This window comes from Falco punctatus (assembly GCF_963210335.1).
Source record: "Falco punctatus genome assembly, chromosome: 9".
Lineage (NCBI taxonomy): Eukaryota > Metazoa > Chordata > Aves > Falconiformes > Falconidae > Falco > Falco punctatus.
This window is the reverse complement of record NC_137589.1, coordinates 51,452,640-51,479,019: the sequence shown is the minus strand read 5'-3', so window position 1 is coordinate 51,479,019 and position 26,380 is coordinate 51,452,640. Positions and strand designations below refer to the sequence as shown.

Below are 26,380 nucleotides of genomic sequence, written 5' to 3'. Positions count from 1 at the left end.
AAATTGGGGGAGATGCTGTCAGGAATCAAACAGGAGACAAAAGGCAATAAAGCAAACATGTTGATTTGGGTTGCTTACAGTAGTAAGAGGGAATAATAGGTCTGTCCATGCCCGGTGCTGCCTGAATGTGCTTGGGGATCCTTCTCCCTCCCTGCAGGCACTGGCAGCCCTGTGCTGGCTCAGCTGCTGCCCATCCCCTGCTTGTGTGGTCGGTCAGTCCATGGTACAGCCGGCTGTGCCCCAGCCCCTGCAGCGTGGGCTTCTCTGGGAAGGGGACACAGAGCCACTGGCTGCAGGGACACACGGACAGGCCAGTGCTGGTGTCTGGCGCACACCCAGCTGGGTTGTGGCATGTGGAGCTGTGCTGCTCATTGCAAGGCCAGGGTGGAGCATCCCAGAGGGGACAGCTGGGGTCCCATGCAACCTAGACTCCCCAAATCTCTGGGGCTGAGATACCTATGTGATAAAAGTCTCCTCTTTACCTCCCAGAGCATCAGAGTGCATCCACCCCGCAGGCTGCAACCCGTGCCCAGACCACTGCAGTGCCCCAGGGCAGTGGTGCAGAGGAGGGATGCTGTTAACTTCCAACCCTTCTCAGCTCTCCAAAGCTCCGTCATGGATGCTGGTTTTTCCAGCGAGCCAACAAACGTGGTGCTTTTGCCTGATGGCTTATTTTGCTCACAGAGCAAGCAGGCACTGCATCAGCACATAAAACCCACGCGGAGCCCCTCTCCATCCCTGTTGGATGCTGTCTGTCCAGCAAAGTTGTGTTGGTGTTGTTCCAGCAGCATCTTTGGTCCTGTAAGTCCCCCGTGGCTGTAGGTGTGAGGCTGCACACACGCTCCTGCCTGTGTCAGGGGTACTGAGCTTTGGGGGAGAGGGAAGCTGGGGAAGGTGGTTGCAAAGCCAGAGCAGAGGGGTCTGCAATTAAAGCCATCCTAGAGCCACAGCAGCCACAGGCTGTTTAACTTCCTCGGACTGTGCTAGAGATAACGGCTTTTACATCTGTTCCTGGAGGCAGTGTGGGTCTTTCTATTTATTTATTTATTTTTTGATTGTATCTGATACAGCCTCAGCGAGTAATTGAGTGTTTGAGAGTGAAAAATTATCTCTCCGGCTTGGCCCTTATCTTGACAGCAAAGCAGCACTTTTAATTTAATTTTGTTCAGAGCATGTGGGTAACAAATTTCACTAATCGCTCTGCTGTCGCCCTCCGCATGGTAACGAGCCTCTTGTTTCCCAGGAAGCGGAACATAAACACGGTGCTGGATGCAGGCAGGAGGAAGGCGAGGGTTACTGCTGGCTGGAAAATGAAGACGCGTTTTGGTGCCGGTGCTTGGCGCGCCCGTGACACGATGGATTTGTCTCCTGGATGGAGCAGGAGGAGGAGCGGGAGGAGGCAGAGGGTGGTGGATGTCACGCTGTGCTGATGAAGCTCGTCCTTGTGCGGTGCTTGGCAGCAGGGGAAACTGAGGCACGGAGGGAATGTGCCCCAGCCCCAGGGAACTGTTGCAGAGCAGAGATTTTTAGTCTCACCCTGTTGGGTTAGTTTGCATCTATTCCAAAAATAATGGAGGGAGGGAAAAGATGAAAGATGTTTCGGTGCTTTTGGCTGGTTTTGGGTTGGGTTTTTTTGGGGGTTTTTTTTTTAAGCGTCTGGCTTTGTAGGTCCCAGCCCAGATCCCAGGCAGCAGCCTGGCTGTGTCTGCGATGGGAGAGCTTGGGTGGGCAGCGTGGTGGAGGTCCAGCAGTGATGGGCAGCTTGCCAGGCACCGAGGCATCTCCTGCCAGGTCCTGAGCCCTCCCAGGCAGCCTGGCCTCCATCCCTGCTTTTTCCCAGTCTCTGAAATCAATTCAGCTGTCTGACCAGCCCTTCGCTCACCCAGCACAGTCCTCCCTGGGCTGTGACTCAACACGAGCTATTTCATAGATAATGATTACTTCTTTTTCTCTTCTTTTTCCTGTAGGAATAATGTTTTCGTTACACTGTATTGAAAATTGCTTTACCTCCTCCTTAAATTGAAGCCTTCCACTCAGATTTGCCTTTGTGTTTGTATATTGTAAAATTGGGACTCATTTGGAGTTTAAAACAAAAAAAAGATCACACCTTAATTCCAGGAGAAGTATTTCCATTGATTTGTGTGAAAGAAAATTCCAGTGCAGGCAATCTCTGCCTTTAAATATGTAACTGTTTCTTTAATGTGATTTTATCTCAACCGATTCAGCACCAAGAACATGAAAGCAAAACTGACTTCATTGATTTTAATTGTCCATGCCCAGAGAAATGCAAAAAATCTTAACAGTGCCGTGAGAACAAATTGGGTTTGCACAAATGCTTCCTTCCCCCTTTGCTGTGCCGGGGGAGGTCTGAGACGTGCGGGCAGGAGACTCTGCCCGTGCTGGCCAGGGCTGGAGGTGGTGACCCTGGAGGTGATGGAGCTGGTGGGTCAGCAATGACCAACATCTCAACCTGTGCCACCTTGGCCATCTCTGTTTCCCCCCTTCCCTCTGCTGCCCCTTCCTTGCCCAGCCTTCAGGGCTTTTCCTTTCCCTCCACTTCCCCCCTTACTCTTCCTCCTCAATCCTGATTGAAATTTGCTGGTGTTGTCTCCCTGCAAGCTGCAGACACAGTGTTTTAGAGCAAATGGGGAGCACCACTGGCAACTGTATAAATAGGAAGTAAATACATTTATTCAGTACATGAGGCATTAAGACGCCAGGAGCACATAAAGAGCTGAGGCTCAGGCTGCTGGAGGAGTGTGAGAGCTCGCCGGGGCGAGTGCTGCAGGCTGTGGTGCATGCCAGAGCTCAGCCGCAGAGCCCTTCACCTCGCCATCAGGTCCGGCAGCCTGACCCCAACCTTCTGCAGTGGCCGTGCCCCTCCCCCAGCATACTCCTCTCCCTGACCCATGCCTCAGGGCTGCCTCTTCTGTAGCGCCCCCCCCGCCATACCTGGGGACACCTCGGCTAATTGCTAGTGGGTAATTCGTAAATGGGTAATCCATATGTGAACATTAAAACATAAATGTTCATTAAAAAAATAATCAGTATTAATCTTATTCAGCATGTGCTTAGCAAGATCAAATCCTCTATAAATCCAGAAGTGTCTGATCTCACTCTTCTGCTGCACAATGCAGCCGTCTTTCCTCTTCGCTTCCCCTCCCCGCCCGTCCCTTCTCGTGTGCACCCTCTCTGCCTTCTTGGAGGTGAGAGGAGCTTCCCTGGGGGTCTCCCCCAGCACGGGGGGAGCAAAGCTGCTGCTTCGGGGCTGATCCCCATCCTGTTGACTCTGGGGATGAGGCTGAGACAGCCCCGTGCCCAAGCCCTGGTCCAGATCCTGACTGTAGATGTGAGCACCTTCACTTGGGATTTCTTCAAGGCAGCGATGGAGAAGGTGCCTGCTCGAGGAGGGGCTGAGACCAGGCATTGTAGAGAGGACACATAATGAAACGCCTGCTCAGGCTCTCACCCAGCTGCTCAGATGCTGCTTGTGGGGGGTCATTGCATCAACATCCATCCCCTTCTGAGGAAAGTGGCTCTGGGGCAGGGTGGTCCATGAAGGCTTTGTGGGGACCATGGTGCACAAGAGCTGTGTCTGGATGGAAGGAGGATATCCTATCCCATCCTATCCCATCCCATGTCTCAGGCGTGCTGGAGAAAGAGGGCCCATCCTCATGTGGGGGGTGGGGCTGGTGCTGGTCAGGGAGGGGAGATGGGCAATGCTGCTCCTTGTCACAGGGGTGCTCCGTGGCCAGAGCTGCCTGCAACACCACTGCTCATCTTAATTGGCATTTGATTTGAGTCAACATGATCTCCCACTTGTAAAACACCTTGAGATGTTTCTGTGTGTGAGGGTGTCCTGGAAACGCTGTCTTACTGTATTAATGAGCCTCTGCTGGAACATCAGGGAGGATCATTAGGAGCGCCCAAATCCTCTAACAAGCCAGCAACATTGGCATGCATGGGGAGCGGCGCAGGGATGCTGGGGATGCGAGTCAGGCTGCAGCGGGCTCGCTGCTCCGCGGGGGTGCTGTGGGTGCTGCTCACCCCACGCCGGGTGCTTCTGCATGCAGCACGGCACGGCGGCCGGGCGCTGGCAGCTGCGCCGCGCGTTGCTAAGCAGTTCAGGCACTTGCTGTTCTCCCGCCCAGTTTCCCCAGCCCCGTCTTCCTCGGGTGATAGAAATACATTTTAATATCCGAGTAGCCGCGAAACATTCTGTATTATGCTATTATCTCCGGGGGGGTGGGGAAGATTGCAAAGCACTTGCCGTTTAACACCCACATATGGCTAACACCATGGGCTGTGTGCTGATAAAGATGGGGTAATTAAAGTTTATTTTTTTTATAGACTAATCTCCCAAGCATGTATTTATGAGCCTGATTTAGAAACATCATATTACCAAGAGCATGGGATATTTGTGTTGCTCGTAAATCCGTGTGTTCTGAACATACCTCCCCCCCCCAAATTTAGGCAGCAATGCCAATATTAAAAAGAAACGAGCTCAGAGTTTTGTTGCTGTCGTCCCCTCCCCCCTTCCCCCCTTGTCCTTTAGGTGAGCAAAGGAAAGTATACAAAGCAGGGAGTAATTAACTGCACAAGGAAATGATATTTCAAAGGAGACACGGTGCATTTGGAGGGGCTGTTTGCAGAGTGTTTACACCAGTGGTTTTGAATTTATCTTCATCTTGCAGCAGGTGCAAATTCTTCAGGGGAATGTGGCGCTTTGCAAGCGGTTTCTGAGCTGTCTGCGGAGGGGACCGGTGTCTTCTCCAGGAGGCTGGAGCTGGGCTAGTTGGCACGGGTGTTAAAGGAGAGAAAAAAAAAAAAAAATCTTGGGTGGGAAAGGTGGTAGTGGCAGGAACCCCTCTGACCACAGTCCTGGCTGCTTCTCTTGTCTTCCAGTTAAATTAAGCTGCTGTTAATTGGATCATTAGCAGGAAGCATCTGTGCTAAAATGGAGCAGTTTGCCTTTCCTTTCAACTTCTCTCCTTCGCTCTCACAGGCTGGGGGAAGAAGTTACTTCTCCCCAGTCAGAAAGAAAGTAATTTCTTCTTATTCTTCATCCCCATTGTGTGTCCTTGCTGCTGCTCTGCTCACTGCTCTGCCCGCTGCTCAGGCACAGGCTCCCTGGGTCTGCCCCCCTCCACCCCCCCACCCCCACCCCCCCCGGGACCATCGCTTTCCCCCCAGAACAGACTGGCTGAGTGCTTGGGCACCCACTCACTCTGTTGCAACCATCCAAAACACAACAGAAATTGGTTTAAAGGTATAGAGAAGTCATTTCAATATATAAAAGATTTATTAGGGCAGAGGAATCTGGGGAGTGAGTTTGGTCTTGGCCGTGCCTGCTTCCCATCTGCCTCTTGGGTTTTTTGGACCCCACAAGATCCAAGCAAAGACTTGTGTTGGTTACTGAGGCTCTCGGGGCTCCTGAGTCCCATCAGCCATCCAGGGAGGTCTTGAAATCCCTCTCAAGCTTCCTCGTCTTCATAAAGCAGGTTGATACCAGCTTTATTTGCTGGACCTGAGTTTGCAAATCTGCACTGTAAACACCTCCCTGAAAGTCCGGAGATGACGTGGAGGGATAGAGTGAGCCTCAGCCACACAGAGCTCGTTCGCAGTGTTGTGGTTTATGTGGTGCTGCCGGTGTTAGTGAGCTGGGTTTGGATCCCCTCCCCGGGCCAAGGGTGGGATGGATCATTTTTGTCTCACCTCTTGAACAGGAGCATGAAGCTCTGGTGAACCCGCTGAGGTTGGTTTTGTTAGCAGTGGCTTGCTAAGAACACATTTGCTTGTGGTTTTAGAGGCCTGGCATGAAGCTCTTTATCTCCAGATGGGCGTTTAAATGCAGCACAGAAGTGCTTCTGCTGGAGCATCAGTGGTCTGAAGAGCAGGCAATGGGATGGAAAACAGGAGCTGTGTCCCTTTATTTAAAGAACAAGGGAAGGATCTGCTTTTCCAGCAGCCTCCCTTCAAACTTGGCAACAAACTGCCCATGAGCAATAAAAAGCTGAGCTGGAAATCCAATTTCTGCTCAAGCAGAAGACCTGTTGTTTTGGTTCAGTTGGTCAAAGCCAATGTCAGGCGGTTCTAGAGGTCAATAATTAGCGCCATGGTGGAAACAAGCGGGGCGCAGGAGGCAGGGGAGCAGGGAAGGTAGTTAAAGGAGACTTGTAGCACATTGTCCCTTTCCTTGGACAGCCAAGCTCAAGCTCATTGAGCTGTAATGGGCTTTTTGCTCTTTTAAGCTCCTGTGCCCCTCTCAGTCATGGGGAAAGAAGCAGCCACATGGACTGATGGGGGTGGGAGCTCCCAGATTCTAATTCCTGCAGCTTCGCATCCACAGCAGGATGGTGAAAGCTGCCATCGTACCTGTGATTCAGGCTCTTTGTGAAAAGGGGATAATACTTGTCTAACTTGTAAGGGATTTGTGATTTAATGTTTGCAAAGCACTTTAAGACCCTGGATTGAAAGGTGATTTATAATGGTAAAATCCAGTGTTCTGTGGTCTATTGTATATTTGGCCATGTCCACTTATCCTAATGGAGGATTTTTTCCTTTTTTTTCCCCGCCCCTCTTTTTCCTTTTTGTGTTCGTGTAGTAACTTCAAGGCAACGCAGGGTTTGTGCAGGCACAGTATGCCCAGTGAGAGGCTGAGTTTGCCTCCCGAGGAGGTGCTAACTTATGCAGATGATATGAATACAGATTGGGAAGAAAAAATCGGGATTGCAAGGTGAAGGGCACACGAGATAGGCAATAAAGCTGTGAAAAAGGGGTGGGAAGGCTGTTTAGATGATGCATGCATAAGGAAAGTAAAAGATGCTTCATAAATAATCCATCTGCATACTCCTGGCGGTTGTAGTGATGGGTGTGTTTTCCAGCGCATCAACCACTTCTCCTGTCCTGCAGATGCTGGTTGGAGCATCCGCTGTGCAGGCTCCATCCTGCAGTAGGGGATGCTTCGGTGGGGCATGCTGCCCTGCCTGGAAAACACAGGTTGGGCCGAGCGTGAGATCCCTGCCCTGGCACCAGCATTTCTAACAGCAGCTTCGGTCAAATTACAGGGTGTGCAAGTGCTAACCTGCTGGATGTATTTCCCGTTCAATTTTCAGACTGATGCTTTTTAAATCTCGCTTTGCTGATGAAATGGCAGGGGCCAGGGGAGCAACAGGGGGGAGGCTGGATTGGCTTCCAAAAATAAGTAAGTGTCCTCACCTGAATCCTGAGCAGGGACACGGTCAGGTCTGCCAGGAACTCGCTCATCTCAGCTGCACCGTAATAAAGTGCACGGTGCCTGGGGTTAATTGCTGGGCTGTGCCCTCTCCTTGGCATTGCCATACTCCCCAGGTGGTTTTTATTCAGGATGACAAGCACTGGAGAAGGGACCTGGCTGCTCTGCAAGCTGTCTGTCATTAGCCTTGAGCAGAGCAGAGCACTGCTGCGAGGTGTCGGACTAGGTGGCCGTAAGGGATGCGGTGCAGTCGGAGCAACGGTGGGGCAGCCCCAGGTCCAGAGAGGCTGGGCAGGGAGCGAGCAGTGCTGCCTCCAGGGTGCAGGGTCCAGGGCTGCTCCCTTCTCGGGCAGCGGACATCAATGGAGGATGTCTTATTTCAACATGTGGATGCTCCTGTCCTGTGTCCAACAAGGGCATCTGAATCTCTTGGGGCAGCCAGGTCTTTTCTGATGAGCCTGTATCGCCCAGCTTCACCCCCTTCCTTGCAGTTCAGGGGTTGCTCTCTCCCACCCAACTGCAGTTGACAGTGATTCAGTCATCTTAATATTATACTGCTCCATGAGGTTACCCCGTGGGTTTGTACCTGCTGACAGCCTCTCTAGACATGCAGATGCTCAAGCTTCTCGTTGGCTCGTTGACTTTTGACTAATGCTTCAAAAAAAGCCCAAATAAAATAGAAGCCACCAGCCAAGCCTAGCCAATCGTGCAGGTCTGAGTGGAGCTGTGGGGTGATGGGTTTCTCCCCAGCCTCGTGGGCTTATTTCATGGTGCTGGCATCCCTTAGCCATGGCGCCAGGCACGTGGCCATCACGCTGAGGGATGGGACTTTGAGAGTGACCCACATGTGCCTGCTGGGGACCGGGTGGGCTGGGTACCTGCTTCGGCAGCTGGCTTTTGTGTGTCAGAAAATATAGAGCTGCTTTGTGGGAGATTTCTTTGCCTGACAGAATAAAACTTGTTTTGCAGTATCTCCTGCCTGTCAGAAGTGGCTGGCTCTGTAGGTCGCTTTGTTGTTTAGTGTAGCCCCCTTGTGATGACTGAATATTGATATATATTTGTGCAAATGATTAGCGCTCATTGGTGCTATATAACATCTACAGGTGTAGATTTCTCTTGGCATTAAGTGAAAGCAAACAATGCCACAGTCCAGGCAGCCCTCAGATTTGGCTTAATTATTCTTTGTAACTTGACAGGATTTGCCAAATAAACCAAGGCTGGCAAGAAGTGCTGGTGCCTTCACTGGGGGAGCCTGGCAGGAGGAGGGCTTCCTAGGGTGAGGGCCTGTACAGGGCTCTGAGCAGGTTTCCTTCCTCCTCTGGGAAAATATAGTCCCCAAGATGGATGTAACTGAATGAGTGGAACGGGAGGAATGTTGAAAACCCAGCCAAACAAAGTGTGATGGGAATGATGGGGTTTGCAGACCTCAGGAGCTCTTCCAGTGCTACCAAGCTGAGTTTTTGTTTTCAGTGCCTGCCCTTCCCCAAGGCTGGAGCTCTCCTGCATCCACACAGGGAAGGGGAAGGCCAAGCAAGCCTCTAGTACAGCTTTGTCTTGTGGCCACCCACCCCTCTCTCTGCCTTCCAGGTTCGATGAAGAGCCCTGTCAACAAGACGGCGCTGACCCTCATTGCAGTCAGCTCCTGCGTCCTGGCCGTGGTGTGCGGCTCCCAGCTCTCCTGCCCGCTGACTGTCAAGGTGACGCTTCATGTACCTGAGCACTTCATCGCGGATGGTAAGATCCTCTGGGGTCTTGGACCCCACTGCCCCACCTGGGTGTGTTTGGGACACGGGGTTCCTCTTTTTGAGAATTGCCCTGGCCGCATTCAGCTGCAGGGATACCCCTTCCCAGAGGAGCAAAGCACATCTGCAAGCTCAAGGCCAAAATCTCAATTGTGTCCTTTATTACTGTTATTATTATTATTGCTACTACTACTGCTCCTTGTGTCTGATGGATATTCCTGTTTTCCTCTAAACTCGTTGATGAGCCCTGGGAGCCTGCACAGACAAATGTCCTCCTGTCCTGCAGCAGCAAAGCTGCTCATCCCAGCCCCTTGCAGCAGTGCAGAGTGAAATTGCTAGGGTTTGAGCAAAGGCAGAGATGCTCTGAAAAATTAGACAAGGGCTGCTGTCACTATTTATTGTTTTCTCCAACTGGGCTCCTTGCATTTGTTGTGTTTCACTGACCTTTTCTTTATAATGTGCAGTGAGCGTCAAGTGCAAGTTTTCAGTAACATGAGGGCAAATTTCATTTTCTTCCAGCAGACGGGACCCATTATTCAGTCGGTTCCAATTCCTCAGCTCCTGCACTCATCTTGCTGCTTGGGGCATGCGGAGGAGGCACTTTTTCTCTGCCAGAAATATGCTGCGTGGAGCCAGTGCATCACCACCTGCTGGGGTGTCCCAGCATGGTGAGCTCCTGTACAGCCTCCCACTTTGGGGGCTGGGATGGAGGGCAGCTCTTGGGGGGGATTAATATTTTGGGGAGATGTAGATGGTTAAAGAGGTGTGGTGGCGTGGCAGCAGTAGGAGGTGGTGGAGGGGGGGCTTAGACTATCGCCCTGTGGCGGGGAGGGACTCACCAGTGTGTTTGAAGTGAGATTAAGCCCTGCTAGGAGTGGTTTCTCCTGGGCTGTGACATGCATTCGTAGGACATTACCTGCACTGCAACACTGATGGAGCACGTGCTCTCCCCAGCCCCACCACTGACCCTCGCTGCCTCCTTAACCCCACTTCTATGTCTGCACCCGATGGTGCTTACGAGACGGGTGTTGTGTGCAGTAGGCTGATGCCTCCATTGCTGGTGGGTGAGGCTGCATCTGCTCTGATCTGCTGACTGGAAATCACAGCCCAATCTCCAGGTACGTGGGCAACCCCAGCCATCAAAGCTTCATCCCTTAAGGGAAGAGGAGGTGAGCGTCTACTTTGTGATCTCAGATTGGAGGGACGGGACATCGGTAGAGGGGAGACATGAAAACAGCATAACTTGAAGCAAGGGACTTGTCTATGCCTTGACCTGTTTCTAAAAGGCTTTAAGGATTACTCAGGCTGCACATAAATATCCTGAAGTCTTCACAGATGGTTATTCTGAATAGCTGGAGAACAGAAACTGGTTTTGCACTTGGGAAATGAGGCTGCTGCAGTGTTAACTCGTGTCCCTTCGAGATGGACACTGGCCAGTTCCTCACTTGGACCGGGAGATCACAGTGGGTTTTGGTACTTGCTGAAGGTCAGCCAGGAAGGCAGTGATGGAGACAGGACCTCGGCATCCTGCTTCTGGCCCAGGAAGACAGCGTTTCCTTGAAAAAGGAAATAAAACAAAATGCAATGTGACTCTGTAGAATGAAAGTGAAAAGCTGAGCCTGTGCTTGTCACCGGGAAGGGGGTGGCGATGCAAATTATGCAAATATGGAGAACACTCGAATGGAAATGACAATGAAATACCAATAAAACAGATTAATATCCTTGAAACTGGGGGAAATGGGATGATCTCCAGTCCTGACTTAATGACTTTTCCGAAGAGAAAGTGGCAAGAGGACTGGTGAAAACGGTTTGGAAAAGAATTAAAATGAGCTTTGTAATGAAACTGTAAAATATAATTACAAACTGTGAAAACTTTTTAAATATTTTTTATGAGAAACAGTCAAATTCTTCACATAGAAGCAGCCAAGACGTTTTGCAGTGGCCATCACTTTTACTGAAATCTCATCATTTTATGTGATGGCGGAGTCCCTTGCCTGGGAAGAGAAAAGCTCTTAAAGTTGTCCCTTCTTTTTGAATAACAACAAATCCCAGGGTGGCACCCAACTGACAGCAAAATATTATAAAAAATTTAAAGACATCGCGGAACTGAGCTGTGTTGGGAAATTTTAATGATACCCAGGAAGAACGTGGCTCGCTGTGCTTGCAGCAGCTTGGCACCCAGAGTTTTACACTGATGGAAAATAGGGGACTTCTTTTCCCTGGCCATCTCCTGGGTGGGTTTAGATCTTTTTCTGCCTAGGTGCAAAGGAGGGTTGGTGTGGGCATCCCCCTGTGAGCCAGGCGATGGCAGAGCTGATGTCTTTGGCCTGGCCGAGGCTGGGAGCTGTGATCAGTCTGAAACCAGCCTCGCACACGGCACCTGATGGCGTGCACCACATCTCGTAAATGCTGCCGTGCACTTAAATAGTCTGGTTCCCGAAGCTGTTCTTTTTTGTATTTTGCACAGTGATAAGGCAGGCTCTGTGAGAAGGCAAGGATGGTGCATTCATGGGAGATACTCCCATGTGAAAGAAGGGTACCCTCTCGTTCCTTTTTGAAATGTGGTATTTCAATAGATGCCAGTAGCCAAGGAAAATCTTAAAGCGGAGCAGCTCCCAACACCTCTGCAGGAAAAGCCAAACAAAAGCAGAGGCTGAAAGAAATCCCTCTCCTAGCAGATGAAAACTCATCTTTGAAGGAAACTTTAAATAGATGCCAGCAAGCTCCAGCACACCAGGAGCTAAAGCCAAGCTGGGAAAAGGAGGAGGGGGAAAAGCCCCACCAAATGCCTCCAGCCTCGGAGGAAAGCAGCTTTCCCCTCTGCAGCGAGCAACAGCGTTAGAGAAAGAAGCTCCCAAGCCCACTGAAGTCACTGGATGGGAAAGGGGAGGGGAAGGACTGGGACCAGAAGCCAACTGGCAGCAAAGGCTGAGAGGATACGTTCCAAGCAGCAGTATTAATAACCAGCCTGTCTCTATTGCCCTTATTTCTCTCTCTCGGTTCGTTTTCTTTCTTTTGTTCATTTGATGTTGTTCACCTGCCCTGCTCCTCTCCCCTCTGAGCAATTACTGGCTGGTTTGCACAGCTGCCATGCCTTCCTTTCCCAGGGCAGCCAGACCCAGGCAAGCCTGGCAGGAGCTGGCAAGGAGGGCTGGGGTCTCCTGCCTCGGTGGGACAGGTCGGTGCCTCTAAACCTTCTCTCAGGGTGTGCTGGTTGTAGCATCCTCTCCCTTCTGCTGCTCCAGGGTGTCATGTTTTGGGGTAGCCTCTGCCTCTGCTGAGCAGAAGGCATCACTGATTTCAGAGATGGCTCAGATTTATAGAAAGAATAGTAGTGGCTTTTATGACTATATGGAAATGCAAAGCATTATTTAGAGGACCCTTTAGCAGTGTCAAAGGGGGAAGAAAGGAAGGAGAGTCCCTCTATCTGAGTAATAAAACCTGTTATGAATATGTGAGCCACTCAGCTCTATGCATTCAACAGTAGGGTTGGGGGTTTTTCTTTCGTGTAAGTAATCATTCAAAAAGTAGAGGTACAGCAATGGGAGCGGCTTGCACGGAAGGCAGGGCTGGAGAAAGATACCCTAGAGGACTCAGCCTGGAGCATGTCCTTGCTGCACAACAGTTTGAAATATAGTATCAATTAAAGCTTCCCATTTTTACAGCCTGCAAAGAGGTTATATACGGTGTGGGTGGATGTTTGTATCTGGGTACTTCAGTAGGAGAGGTAGGTGAGAGCCTCCGGTGCGTACAGAAGGAAGCACGAGCTACATTTAGCTAGGGGCTTGTAGGGCTTTGGTTTATAAGTGGAAATAAAGCAAAGGGCATAAAGCAGGTTTCTGTCCCTTCAAAGACATCTCAGGGCATTCACTACCTCCTTCCCCCCCTCTTCTGAGGCACATCCCAGAGGAGATGTGGTAAACCCTCTGCCTGGCACCTTGCTGAACTGCAGACTGGGTGGTTTACGGAGGTCAGCGAGCAGAGGCACCGTGCGCGCAGGCACGGTCCTCGCGGTGGGCTCTGCTCCGAGCTGCCTCTCGGGCTTCAGCCCTCCTGCAAACACGGATCAGTTCCCCCAGGATGAACACTGCCCTGCAAGCAATGGCGGGAGGAAAGCAAACCCTTTCGCACCCCGTGCAAAGCCAGGAGAGCGATGGGAAGTGGAATTGCCACTGGAGGCCATGCTGTGGGGTTGAGGGTCTGACAAGATGGCAGAGATGGAGGAAGCTTCTTTGTGGCTTTTTTTTTTTTTTTCTTTTAAGCTTCATGCATCTGTGTCTGCCTGTCTGAATGATGACATTCTGTGATTATCACACAGCTGATAGTTAATTGTTTCATCTCAAGATTATTTCCTACCTTACCACCACCACTGTTTCCTCCAAGACGCTGGTGGAATTGGATGTTCCTATTAGCAGCTTGTGTTAATTTTCCCCAGAGACTGCTAGAGCTCTGCAGACTGCAATTGTTGGACTCGCAACAACTTCTCATTTTGAATTTAATTAAATATGTTGCTTTAAATTGTTTGCTTTTGACATCTCCTGCTCAATCTTCTGCAGCCCTCAGAGGTGACCAGGCGTTAGCTTGTGTCCTCAGGTGCTTGTCTGCGCACGTGCTCAGCCCATGTGCACGTGCAGCCACAGAGAAATGAGCAGCAGGAGGTGGGAGCCCAGCTGCTTCCCCATCCCATTTCACAGCAAGGAGAATCTGGAGCTGCTCTTTTATTTACATGTGCAGCACCCCAGGTATATAGCAAAAGGACGGAGGAAGGGATCTGATCTCAAAAGTATCTCTCTGAGCTTTCAGAGGGATGCTGCCACTGGGGTCCCCCACGTTCTCCAGCTGGTCCCAGCCCCCTCTGAAATCAGCAGAGGGAATTCGTTGGCTTAAAACAAGTTTTTTCTTTTGCTGTTTTCTGCCCCCTGGAGCCATTCTGCCACAGAGGTGCCTGGTATGCTGTACAGAAACCTGGCTCGGGGCTTCAGCAGAAGCAATACTCTCCTGTTGCAGACTCAAGGCCACATCTGGCTACTCTGGACCCTGCGTGTTTCTTGTAAGGTGGCCATGTTTTGGGGCAGCTTTACAAATTGCATTTAATTCCATCAGCTCTTAATCACCAGGTCACCTCTGTGTCTGCATTAGAGCTCGCTCCTGTTCCTGTGCCTGTTTGGTTGGCAAGAAAGTGTGAGCAAATGGCTGCAGCGCTACCAGACATGAACTCTAAATATTAACATCAATTTATAAACTGTATCAGCGTGGATCAAAGGGATTCCGAGACGGTTTTACGGCGCGAATGCTCTTTGCATGAAGAACTAATAATATTCTGGAGGCTGAAGTACATCATGTTTATATCGTGCCTTTGACAGGCTTGTGATCCTGCGCTCAGCTCTTCCCGGTGCCAGCCTGGCTCCCCTGGCCATGCGCCTGCTGCCAGCGCGCCTGGCTGCCGGGACAGCTCGGCTTGCAAGGGAAGGCAAATGCCTCTTCCTTTCTCCTTTGCAGAATTCATTGGAGTAAAGCCAGGGCAGTTGGTATTGGTATTTGGATGGTGTCAGCAGGGGCTGCTTCAGAGCTGGGAGTTCCTGCACCCGGAGAGAGGCAGGATGTGCCCGCCACTGGGGAGGCGGCATCTCCCGGCACCTGCTGAGCTTCTGTCAACACCGTTTACCCTCTAATTTGAGAGGGATGGTGAGGGAAGACTGCAGTAAGGCACAATGTCTTTGACTAACTAACCCTGCTCCTTTCCATAGATGGAGAGATGCAAACACTGACCTGCATCTGCAGGATGAGGCCCTGTGCGCTTGAAGCATGGTGGTGGGTCCCTCCTGAGAAGCTGGCTTAGGCCACGCTTGCCTTCCAAAAAGAATTAATGGGATACCTGCAGCAGCAATGATGCAGCAATGCAGTGAGGATTTTTGGAGGCTGCAGAGCTAGGAACATGCTACTTCACTTTATCTTTCTCCCACCAAGTGGCATTGCTGATCTGCAATCTCTTGGCGAGTGGGTGTTAGCTTGCCTTGGCCCCGTGGCATATTAACTTTGCACTGGCTGCCTCTTGGTTGTGTTTGCTGCTGCCCTGGGAGGATGTTTGGTCTTGCAGCTAGCTGAAAAATCTCCATTCACCCACACTTTGTGTTTTTTAAAGCTTAGCATAACTTACCTGTCGTATACTTTGTGATGTGATTAGATGTAGGCTGGATTTCCCCAAACCCTTGTCCAGTATCTAAAGAGCATCACTGAGAAAGAGCCCCAGGCTGAGTGTGGGAGTTGGGAGATAGGGAGCATTAAGGAGTCTAATCTCAGTCTCAGCCAGTGCTGGCCCAGATAGGACAGAGATGTGCTGTTACTAACACCTGTGCAATTATATTCCCTAATAACGCCATGGGAGATGTCATTGCAGTGTGAGCTTGACCACAAGGCAGGGCCCGGGAGATGGCATCTGGCTTGGGTTTGGGAAACGTTGGCCAGGTCGTCACCTGCTCTATAAAGTTAAATGCGTGCGTTGCTTGTCAGTTCAGCCCTGGCGAAATCAAGACTGACTGCCAAGAAAACCCAAAGAAAGAGTCTGTCAGAATTATCAAGAAAGTGCAATTTTACACTTAAACTGTAACCCTGCTCCTCCCACAGGAAAGACGCTTCTAGTCTTAGCTGTAATTACGTACAGATTTGCATCACTAATTTGCTTCTGCTTTGCCAGAGTGAAAAAGCTCTGGCAGGACTGACAGTGTTCCTAAGGGGCGGGGGTCTCCAGGTTTGATGGTCGGCGGGTTGGGGACCACTGGCATGAGCAGCCCACGGCCACGCAGGCAGTTTCTGTGCTGACAACACATCCTTAAGCCAAGCCCCGTGGACGGTGTAAACTGTGTGCACTTGGGCTGATGGAAGCGTAAAGTAAAGGTGTGTCTCCAGGCTTTTGTTTAGTTAGAAGCTTGCTCTTGTAGCTTTCTGTTTAAGCATTTCGTCTTGTGCAGGAGAGAAACCATTTGAAAAACAAGATGAGATGGATAGATTGGATTTTAACCTGGTGTGATCCTGTCCTTGGATTCAAATTATAATACAGAATTAAGAGTTTGCAGATTTTCAGGTTTTCCAAAATTACGTTTTGTGTTGAGCGGGAGAGGGGTGGTAAAGCTGAACACCACCTTCATCTGTGGGTGCAATCCTGCACCAAGCCTGGTTTGCTTGCTTAGGTCAGTGTGTCCTGGACATCCAACATCTGTCTGCTTCTTCTGCACTTTCTGAAGAACTTAAGAAGCAGTTGTTTTCTTTCCCTGGGACCAGGACAGGAGAGTGAGAGCCGATCAGTGGAAAACACTGATAAGGGAGGAGTTGTCTCTTTGGGAAATGTTCTTTGAAGTTTAACAAGGAAAAAACTCCAGTCCTCTAAAGAAATCAAATAGGGATGTTCTTTGTACCTATAGAATGGAGCAAGAGGGATAGTCCTTCCTCTAGTGTTTAAAAAAATATCTGTAACAGGATTATAATTGTATGTTAACATAGCAATGGATACATTAATAGCAACCTGTAGCGTGACCTCCTGTAGCTTTCCAACAAAAATACTAATTTTAGATGAAAAGGAATTTCATTGGCCAAGAAACAGTGAATGGACCAAAGAAGACAAAAAGAGCGGAGAGAGGAAGAAACAGACATTCTTAAAAAAAATATATTTTTTGATCTTTCCCCTTGGAAAAAAAAGAGAAAGGAAAAGCCAAACCCTTTTGGCTGCCTTTTGGGCGCTTTGTTCTTTTCCCTTGTTAGATATCTCTTCAGAGCTGTTTTATCCTTATGTGTTTTGGAAAATGATTTTTGAAATGTCAAAACTTCAAGCCTCTTTTGTCAAAGCTTAAGCAGTTTCACTGAACTTGGAAGGAGACCCCAGCATAACAGACATGAACTTTCGATGCTGCCTTAACTGAGCTGCCTTTGATCAGGGTTGGAGAAGGAAAGGGCAGGTGGGGGAAACACATGCATACAAACCCCCAAACAAATCAGTCCCCCGAAGGGCTACCGGACCTCGTGGAGCTGGGAGGCGGTTGTGTAGCGATGTACTGATGTCCTCCGTGGTACTGCAGTGTTGCTCTCCAGCATAGACTGGCCCATAAAGCCACCAGTGCTCGAGGGACGTGTCCTGCTGGGGGGGTTTCTGGGAGGTGGTGGTGGGTGGAGAGGTGCTGCTTTGTTGCTGTATTCCCGTGTTTGGTTGATGATTGCTTTACCCTGAGACCTCAATGTCTCTGTTTAAGGGAGATTTCATCCAGCTTTTTAGCAGAAAGCTCAAAACTTGTGGCTAAGAGGACACCTGGGAAGGGACGGGGTTGGCAGCAGAGGACAGCAGGGTGGACGGCCTCTCCGAGTGTCTGCCGAGATCTGCTCCCCAGGGTCCACAGGCAGTGACTGCAGGTGTGCTTAAGGCTGGATGTGGGGGTCGTTTGGTGGGGTCTGAGGTCCTCAAGGCAGGCTTTCAGGGGGTGGTTCAGAGTGGGGTCAACCCCCTGCTGCCCTGGCAGTGTGAGCCCCTGGGGTTCCCCATCACCCCCCTTCCCTCCTCCTTGATTTTCCTCCATTGAGAGGCTGCGCCTTGGTGAAAACAAGCCTGGCTGGTGTTCCCAGCAAGCTAAAGACATTTGAAACAGCTTTTGCTTAGAAAATATTTGTTCTTGGTAGTTTCTAAAAGGATTTGATACTCAACCTGCCCTTTCTGAGCTTTTCAAGATGGTTTTGATAAGTGTGCATTGGTGACTTCTGAAAACTGTTTCTTGTGTGTGGATTCTTTGAAAATAAAGAGAAAACCTGTGTGAAAAGGCTTTGAAATCTTCAGAATTTTAGCTTTCAAAATATTTGTAAAATGCCTTTTCCTGTTGTTTTTTTCCCAGACAAGCTACAAAGGGATCAAGGTTGGGATGTATGTTTGTTTGTATTTTCAATGGGAGTGAAGGTGATGAGAGTGTCTGTGAATGTTTCTAGAAATCTTACCCAGCTGAGCTGCAACACACTCGGCTTCAAAGATGTGAGATGTTTCTTTGCTGGAAGTTGTCCCTTCCCTTCTAGGAAGGAGGGGATTAACTAAAACCTTTAGTTTCCCCAGGTTTGGGGTGGTGGTGGCTTTATTTTTTTTAATTTGGTTGGGTTTTTTTGTTTCTTAGACTGAAGTAGACAGCCTCTATTTTACACTGAACTCAAATTCAGGGATTTTAGATTCAGTTGTTTTCACCTCTGCCACACCACTTTTGAAGTTGAGGATGATTTCTCACTCAGACTTAGTGAAATCACAATAAGTAATTAATCTTGAAGACACCAGGACTTTTCTTTTTTAAGTTGCTTCGTGTTTGGGAAGGTCTTTCTATATACAGAATATGGCAAAGCTTTATCAATTTGCAAATGATTTCAAGCTTCCCAATCGTGGTTGAACATGGATGCCAAAATTCTGCTGAAAGAGATGCTATTGGCTCCTGGCCAGGTGTCACATTTTGGTGTTGATTGAGGAGGTACTTCCACAAACAGGTAGTCATTGTGGGCTTTTTTACACACCCAACAGCAAATAGGCTGGATTTTCCAAAGGAAATTAAAATCTGGCAGCAGTGTCATGAATGCGCTTCTTCCTCCTGGAGGAGCTCAGCCTGGTGGGCTGGTGGGGAGCTCCATCGCCCACCCCGACCATGAGGTCCTCCCCTCCGTGTAGCAGCTCCTGGGCCAGGATGCTCTGCCAGCTCAACTCACTCTTGTCGTTATGAATAGTAATTACATGACTATTTTATGTCTGATTTGCTTCTGTTACTTTCAGCTTGGCTGTATTTTAACTAGAAGTGGGGTTCATTAAGTAGGGATTTAATCAAGAGCTGGTGGTTTCACTCTTCAGTCTTTGGGTGCAGAGGGAGTTGCCTGTAGCTGAGCCTCAGAATGTGCTTACGTGCCTCCCAAGCCTCACTCTTTTTTAGGAACTACAAAAACAAGGAAGAAAGCAAGATGGACAGGTAACTACATAGATACGTATGCGTAAATGGTAAACACTCCCAATGGGTTCTTGATGCATTGCTGGTTTATTTTACCAAACAGAAATAGTTATTATTGGTATTTAAAGCTATCTTTAAATATTCATGGAAAAGAATGATAATTAGAAATAAAATTACGTGGCTCCAAGGTACTTTGTGCTCAGCGTTTCGATGCTTTCCACTGGTGCTGTGGAGTTTTCCCAGCAATTTACTGCTGCCGTGTGTCTGATTGAGATGTATCCTGCTGCCTTGGTGATGCAGGCTCCTGCCTTGCTGTGTCTCCAGAGCAGCTGGATCCCGGATGTCTAATTTTCATTTGCTTGAACAGTCAGTAGTTTGGCAGCCTCCATTGGCTTTGAGCGTAGAGATGCGTCTGTGAATACGTTTATGGTATATAAACAGTGTAAGTGTAGAAGACTCAAAATCATGTGAAATTAGGGCCCAGATTGGTATGACGCTGAGACTTCAGGATGCCTGAAAATGGGGTTACTCACTAGGATACTTGACTTCAGGATTTAGTTATTTTATCCTTTGCATGGATAACGTGGTGGAGGATGAGGTTTAGAAGGGCTCCTTCTTGCTGAAGCATCAGTGATTCTCTTCAGAAGGAAATTAGGAGTTAGTGTTCAAGCAGGTTCATGCGGGGTGGTTGCTGCTATGTTTTTTTTGTCTTGCTGTTTTAATCTCCTGGGCTTTCATTGAGCTAAAATCTTATGCAGTGCTTAGAAAGATGATGTCCAAGTCTTTTACTAAGTGATACAAGCCCTAAAGTTTCTTGAAAATATGCCCTGGATCTGTAGATTTGCTGTCCTTGGGTAATCGCTAAGAAAGATTTCTATCTTCACATGGTTGCAAATTTTGCCCACATTTGCAAGTCCTAGCACTTCATGGAAGGGTGACTCTGGGTTCCTGGGCTATCTGGCAGTTCCCCTTGCCCACTGCTCTGTGAAGGTTTCTTCTCCCCTCGTTTTAGAGGCTTTTACCTGGGTAACTTTTGAAAAACACCACTCAATGGCAGAGGTTTTTTGGCTCCCCTCTCATCTGTGCAGCACTATTATGGAGGCAGTCTTATAATCAATGTAATTGAAGATCAGAGTTAATGAGGACCTCTGTGCCTACAAAATCCCCCAAGCGATGCTGGGCCTCAGATGTTAGATAAGGAAATGATTGGGCTGAACTGAAAATCTATTTGGCTAATTAGATGATGCATATTCCCAGATGCCAATGGGGAAAAATACATTTCACAAAGTAAAGAAACATAAGAATTTGTAAGAAAAGATTTTTGGCAGGAATTCACTTCTAACTCTCAGGAGGGAGAGGGTGAGGGAGTGTCTCTGATACGAGACCAGTCGTACGAGGAGTTGTGTGTTGGGGCAGTTCACTCACCTTCGACAACAGCTCTGAAGTGGGAGCAGCCCACGATGCTCTGCCCACCCGCGCCCTGAGCCTGGCATCCAGGCGTCTTGTGGACACCACTTGCACAAGCTGGGGAAGCGATGCTGCAATCGTACGGATCAGGATAATTACAGTTGTCCACATTTCTGCAGAGATCTGGGAATCAAATCCAGTATCCCGTGATGCTGGGTACGGGAATGTCTCAGCATAGGAGCGTTCCAGCTGGCGGACCACTTGTTAGGGCACAGTTGTATGGACAGGAACGGTCAAATGAAATTCTTTGGGTCCAGGTGTTGGTGAACTCACTATTATTTAGTTGATCTTGACATCACAGCAGCTCTTGAAGAGTGTCATTGGGCCAAAACACAATTGGCTTTTTTTATTTATTATTATTTTTACACTTAACTGACACACTTTTTTCCTACCCTCCAGGAAGCAGCTTCGTTGTGAGCGAGGGGAGCTACTTGGACATCTCCGACTGGCTTAATCCAGCCAAGCTGTCCCTCTACTATCAGATCAATGCCACATCCCCCTGGGTCAGAGACCTCTGTGGACAGAGGACCACCGATGCCTGTGAGCAGCTGTGTGATCAAGAAACAGGTAAGAGAGGCTGAGGAAGCATGAAGACCTTGACAAACTTGGAGATGTGAGGGAGGTTTGTCTCTGGATACTTTGAGGCCTGCTTGGCTCACCTCTGCTTTAGCCTGGTGCTAGGCATGGGGGACCGAGAGGTACCAGCAGGGTCACACAGTGGTGACCCCCATCAGTAAAGTGTAAAGAGGATGGGCACAATGGGCACAGTGTGGCAGCTGCAGGCACGTGGAGTTTATCTGCTTCTAAGTTGTGCTATTTTGCTGTCCAGTGTCAAATACCTACTCATCAGTTTGCCCCATCTCTGTCCCTTTTCTTTTTGGGCCATTCCACTGTAGAGCACCAAGTTTCCCATTAGTGCTCCTGCCTGATGGTCACCTAGGTTGGATCTCTCCACCAACCCTTCCTCAGGGAGCTGTGAAGTGTGTCACCTTTCCTCATCTGTAAATGACATTTTGCTGAGCATGTTCTGCTTGCATGCAAAGGCTGCCCCTGTGAAGCAACAACCTGCCCTGCTGGGACTGTGCGATGTGGGGCTGGGCAAAGGAGAAGTGTCACCTTTCCTTCTGGCCTGTGTGCTCCTGCGTGATAAATGGGGGTCCTGGAGCCTGCAGTGGGCTGGAAACACAGAAAACAGCAAACGTGCAACTAGTGAATGGAGGCAGGGGGTCTGCGTGGGTGGGAAGTGTGTGTGTGACCCCAGCCAGCAGGTGCCATCTCCTCAGCTGACGCGGGTGACAGGACCTTGCACAGGAAGGTGGCTCGGGGGCTGTGCTGGGTTTTTGTAACATGGGGTGCGCCATGCCACGGGGGAGAGCAGGACTGGCCAGTCAGGCTGGATTTCAAAGCCTAAATCAAAAATCCTCTTAGGATGTCCAAACTTCCTAAGACGTAGTAACCACCCGCTGAAAACAAAATTTTGGAAGTACCTCTGTGACACCCTACCCCAGGACACGGCCCCAAGCACCACTGAAGTTCATCACCGTTGACCAGCCTTTAACTGGTGAGAAGTTTCCATGCCGGGCTGGGAGCAGACTGTAGCTCCGTGATACACCGCATGTATTTTTAGATTTATTTTTATTAGCATCGTTCTATTTTTAAGGGTGATTTGTTTTTATCACCGTGAGAAAGGCAGGCCTGTGGTTTTACTATGGGACATAAATCTTGTCTAGATTTCAACCTTTCCAGGTCAGGGATTTTATCGTCTCTGTGAGCATCTCAAGCAATGGGTGCTGGGGGTTTCCCCTGCCCTCTGTCCTCTTGTGCTGGGTGAAGCATCCATGAGGAGGGTGGACTGAGGTTTGTCCTCAGACCATCTAGAGGATGAAAATCTAAAAGGCTTCTCCTGTGAAGAGCAGCAAAACCACATTTGAGGTCCTCCAGCACATTTGTAGCTAATCTGTCTTTAGTCTTACCGTTGGAGCCGCTCTCCATGGCAGTGTGGATACAACCCTGTCCCAAAGCTTCCTTGCTCCGAGGTGTAGGCAAACCTCTGTGGGCAGGACTCACCCCTGGTGGTAGCACCACCGGCTCCTGCCACACGTTTGGACAGGAGCCCCCAGCTCATGTATGCTCTGTCTGGTGAGACTCAAGCCCTTCCCAGCACCAAAGACCTCTTCTGGGCTGGCATTTTATGTAAGATCTGTCCGTACGATGTGCTGACTCATTCATCCAGCCACCAAGTACCACTTCAGTATGAATAATAATCCACAGTGAAAACGGAGGCTCTGAAACACTAGGATATACCAAAATATATTTTGCTTGCCTGACCTTAATTTGCCTTCCCTTGTGTCTTTGCCTTGTGACTCACTCTTTAATTAAATGATTGCTGCCCCCTGACGAGTTTCAAACCCGCATTGCAAAGCACCAGCTCATCAGAGCTTTTCAGAGGGAGCACCAACATCTGCACATGAGGAAAATATCATGTTTTTCCTTCCTCCCTGCCTTGGAAACAGCCAAGCCGGTTGGTCTGACATGACTGCAAATATGTAAATAAATGGAGGCTGCTGAGGGTCTTCCCCCTGCAGATGTGACACGGTGGCTTTTCCCCAGCCACCATGTCAGATGGGACAGTCCCTTGCCAGGGTCGGGATGCTGTCCTCAGCTGAAGAGGTTCAGTCAGAACGCCCCATCCTGGTAGATGCTGACTGTGCTGCTTGAAAAGAGAACAGAAAGTCTGTTGAATTCTGGGACTTGCAGTCAGCTCTCCTTGCTCTCTGTATTTTGGACAGATGTGGAGTATGCTGCCCGCGCCACCGCTTGTGCCATGCACTGGGATACCTCTGTGTACAATTCAGGAGTGCTTGCTTTTTCACTGGCCTCCCTTACGGCACCGGTAACGTTTATGAGAGCATCCGTTTTCAGCAGCATATGCAAATCCTGATTTGTGAGCACAATTACCTGCTTTGTATGCATAAAACTGATTCACTTGCACATTCTGTGGGCATCACTTAAGAGACCTGCTGGAGAATCGGTCCCTTAAGGCCAAATGCTGGAAGAAACAGCCTCTGATTTTGTGCTGTCAGGCTTGCTGGAGCAGTGGCATAAATGAGATGGATAGCTACCTTGATTAACAGGTGCAAATGTGTTGAAATTTTTTTCCCCCCATCTATAAATCAGGCACCTCTCCACTGAAATTCTCTCCTTTGCATCCACAATTATGACACCCCCAAAGCAATAGGCACAGGCTTGTAAGGACCAAATGAGATGTGGTAGTGAAGGGTCTTTTCTGAAAATTGGCAGGAGGTAAAAAAAAAAAAAGGGGTTTCCATCATCTTCCAAATGGGCTAGTTTGTCACCAGAGCCGCAGATGGTGCTCCTGTCCGGGTAGAACAGGGGTCTTGCGGGCAGGAGACAGATGAAAGTCATTTTTAAACAGAGCCATTTTTTAAAGGCAACCTGGTGAGGAGATTTGGAGGTTGCAGAACTGAGCATGTAAATCAGGAGATGACCAGCCTTGGTGAGGGTTTATCTGTGTTTATGAAAACAGCCATTTTCTCCAATAGTTCAATTTAATATTGTGCAGGTTTTGTGCACATCAAGTAATATTTGTTTGTTCTTGTGCACTTCTGCTATTTTCTCTGTTGGAGGATCCTAGTGTCTTTATTGACTTAGACTTTTATAAGATGAGGTTCTGTCTCTCTAAGGTATGGAGTTTAATAACTTGGTCAAAAACCATGTAATATATGATTTCTTTTCATGTGGCGGCACAGCTTGCTTCGTGCACCAAGCAGGGCATGAGGCAGTTAACTCCCAAGCTAATTTAGCTTCGGGCTGAAGTGTTATACATAAACAGCAATCAAAATGCATGCCTTCGAGGGGGCTGAGTTAAGGTTATCTGTGCTGTCTTTACACTCTCATTTTCTGCCATTAGACTGTTTAATCCTGTAGCTGCTAATGTTCTTGTAATGGCATTTCTGTGCTTGTCTAAAGACCATGGAGAAGAGGGAAGAGGAATGAGTTTTGCTATACGGAGCCGCTCCTGGGCCCATCTCCCTGGCTTGGCCTGTCCCACCAATGCTGCAGGAGGTGGCTTCTCGCCTTGCCGTGGTCAGCTGTGGGCAGTGTTCGCCCCAGGTGACAGCCATGGCACCGTGGATCAGCCTTGGTCCACCCTTGGGCACTCTCGCTGCTTCCTTGCATCAGCCACACGCTGTGCCCAGGGAGATCTTCCTTGGCGGCGTGACGTAGGAGCTGAGCAGATGAGAATGAGAATGAAATCCATGCAGAGCGTAAACCCAGATGCAATCCTTGGAAGTTAAACTTCGCTTAAGTGCTGTGATGGATCTGGGTGAAGAGAGTGACTTGCGGCAGGGGGAGAGGAGGGATAACTGTCACATTAACTCCAGATTTTCCCTCCGTACTCTGTGCCAGGCTGGCCGGGCAGGAGCCGCTTTCTGTTTCTTCCATGGTTAAACTGCATTTTGGAAATTGCATTTCTTGTCAGGATGAAGCAAAGACTCAGGTTTGGAAAGTGCCATCCCCAAAGGCCAGGGACAGCAGATAGCGAGGGCAAGAGGAGAAGCTTTGCAGAGAGCATCGCTGGGAGCTGGTGCTGCTGGGGTTGTTGGAGGAGCCACGGCCTCGACCAGGGGCCAACCCTGGCTTGAGGAGCAGCTCTCTGAAGATGTTGTGCTTGTTCATTGAAGTCGGGAATTTCATGAACTATTAAGACCCTTGTTCATCCTTATATGTGTTTTAATTTTCTCCGAATCACTTTCTCAAAAGAGGCCCGCATCTGCTGTCTCACAGGGGCACAGAAAACTCTTTAAGGAAGCGTTTTGGTGCAAGGGTTTAACTTTTCTTTCATGCACACCTCTATCGATGGGAAACCCTGGTGCCAACCCTGGTGCAAACATGTGTCTTGTCCCGTCCCTGGCGAGGTCATCCTTGTCATCGCACTGCTGGGAGCTGCATCTCCCAGGGAAGCTGCAGTGGGGCACCAGTGGCTCAGGTACCTGAGCAGCCACACGATGCTGCGCTCACAGCCCGGCAGCCAGTTTGAGGCCAGCTCGGGGAGCGCTGCTAGCAGGTGGTTTGGTGTTTTATTATTTTTATTTAGGCCAGACTGCAGGCAGGGAAGCTCCTGTCTGGAGGAGGACTTGGTGCTGAGATCTCTTGTGCAGTTCCCAGGGTTTGCATTTCCCTGGTAATCATCCCCCAGGAGGAGGCTGGGCAGCCAGGAGAGGTGCTGCTTTAGGGGGCCCGTGGCATCTCCCCATGGGTGGTTGCAGCTCTAGGGTAGGGTGCAGGGGTGCAGTCAGATCTGCCTGCACGGGGGTTGCTGTAGGCAGGGAGGGAGACGGGCCAAGGCAGTGAGCATTGCACGTGGTTCAGAGACAGCGTTGAGGACCACTGGGCCATGCCATGCCCCAGAGGGAACGCTGCGGCCTCCTCTTGCGCTGAGGGTCTGGGGTTCTCCATAATGGTGAGGAAGAATGGCCTGAGAGAGATGTCCATGGGGTCACAGCATGCACTTTAGATGGCTGAAGGGCACAAGGTTTGATTCACCTGCATCGAACTTCCTGCAGATGCTGGATGAAGAGGTTGTTTCTCTGTCAGGAGCTCAGAAATCTTTCACAAAGGATAAATCGATGCAGGGCTTCCTCTGGACATGGATGAAACTCTGAGGCCTCAACAGCTTCATTATGGGAGGTTGAAGGCCATGGCCATTGGAGGGATGAGGTGACTTGTGTTGATCCGTTGGTGGCTTGTGACACATGGTGACATGTGACTCAGGGCTGCTGCCAGTGCTCCTGGGCATTGCCCCCACCTTGGGAGGGACGCATGGGGGAACAGCAGAGCCAAAGACAGCACAGGGTGTCTCGTGCGGTGGCAGGAGGCAGCCCATGAACCCCACATGGGAGCACCCATGTCCCCCCTGCCTCGATGGGAACTCCTGGGCAGTGGCTCCTACTGCAGGCAGTGGTGAC

General features: G+C 49.6%; 1 protein-coding gene across 1 annotated transcript in view; it reads left to right on the top strand.

The window, feature by feature from the left end:
* Positions 1-26,380, top strand: part of ASTN2 (astrotactin 2) — a 366,433-nt gene that overhangs the window by 125,067 nt on the left and 214,986 nt on the right. Inside the window, exons 6-7 of the mRNA XM_080402294.1 lie at positions 8,822-8,968; positions 20,790-20,957. Coding sequence (XP_080258420.1) covers positions 8,822-8,968; positions 20,790-20,957 — 315 coding nt within the window. The remainder of the gene's footprint in view (positions 1-8,821; positions 8,969-20,789; positions 20,958-26,380) is intronic.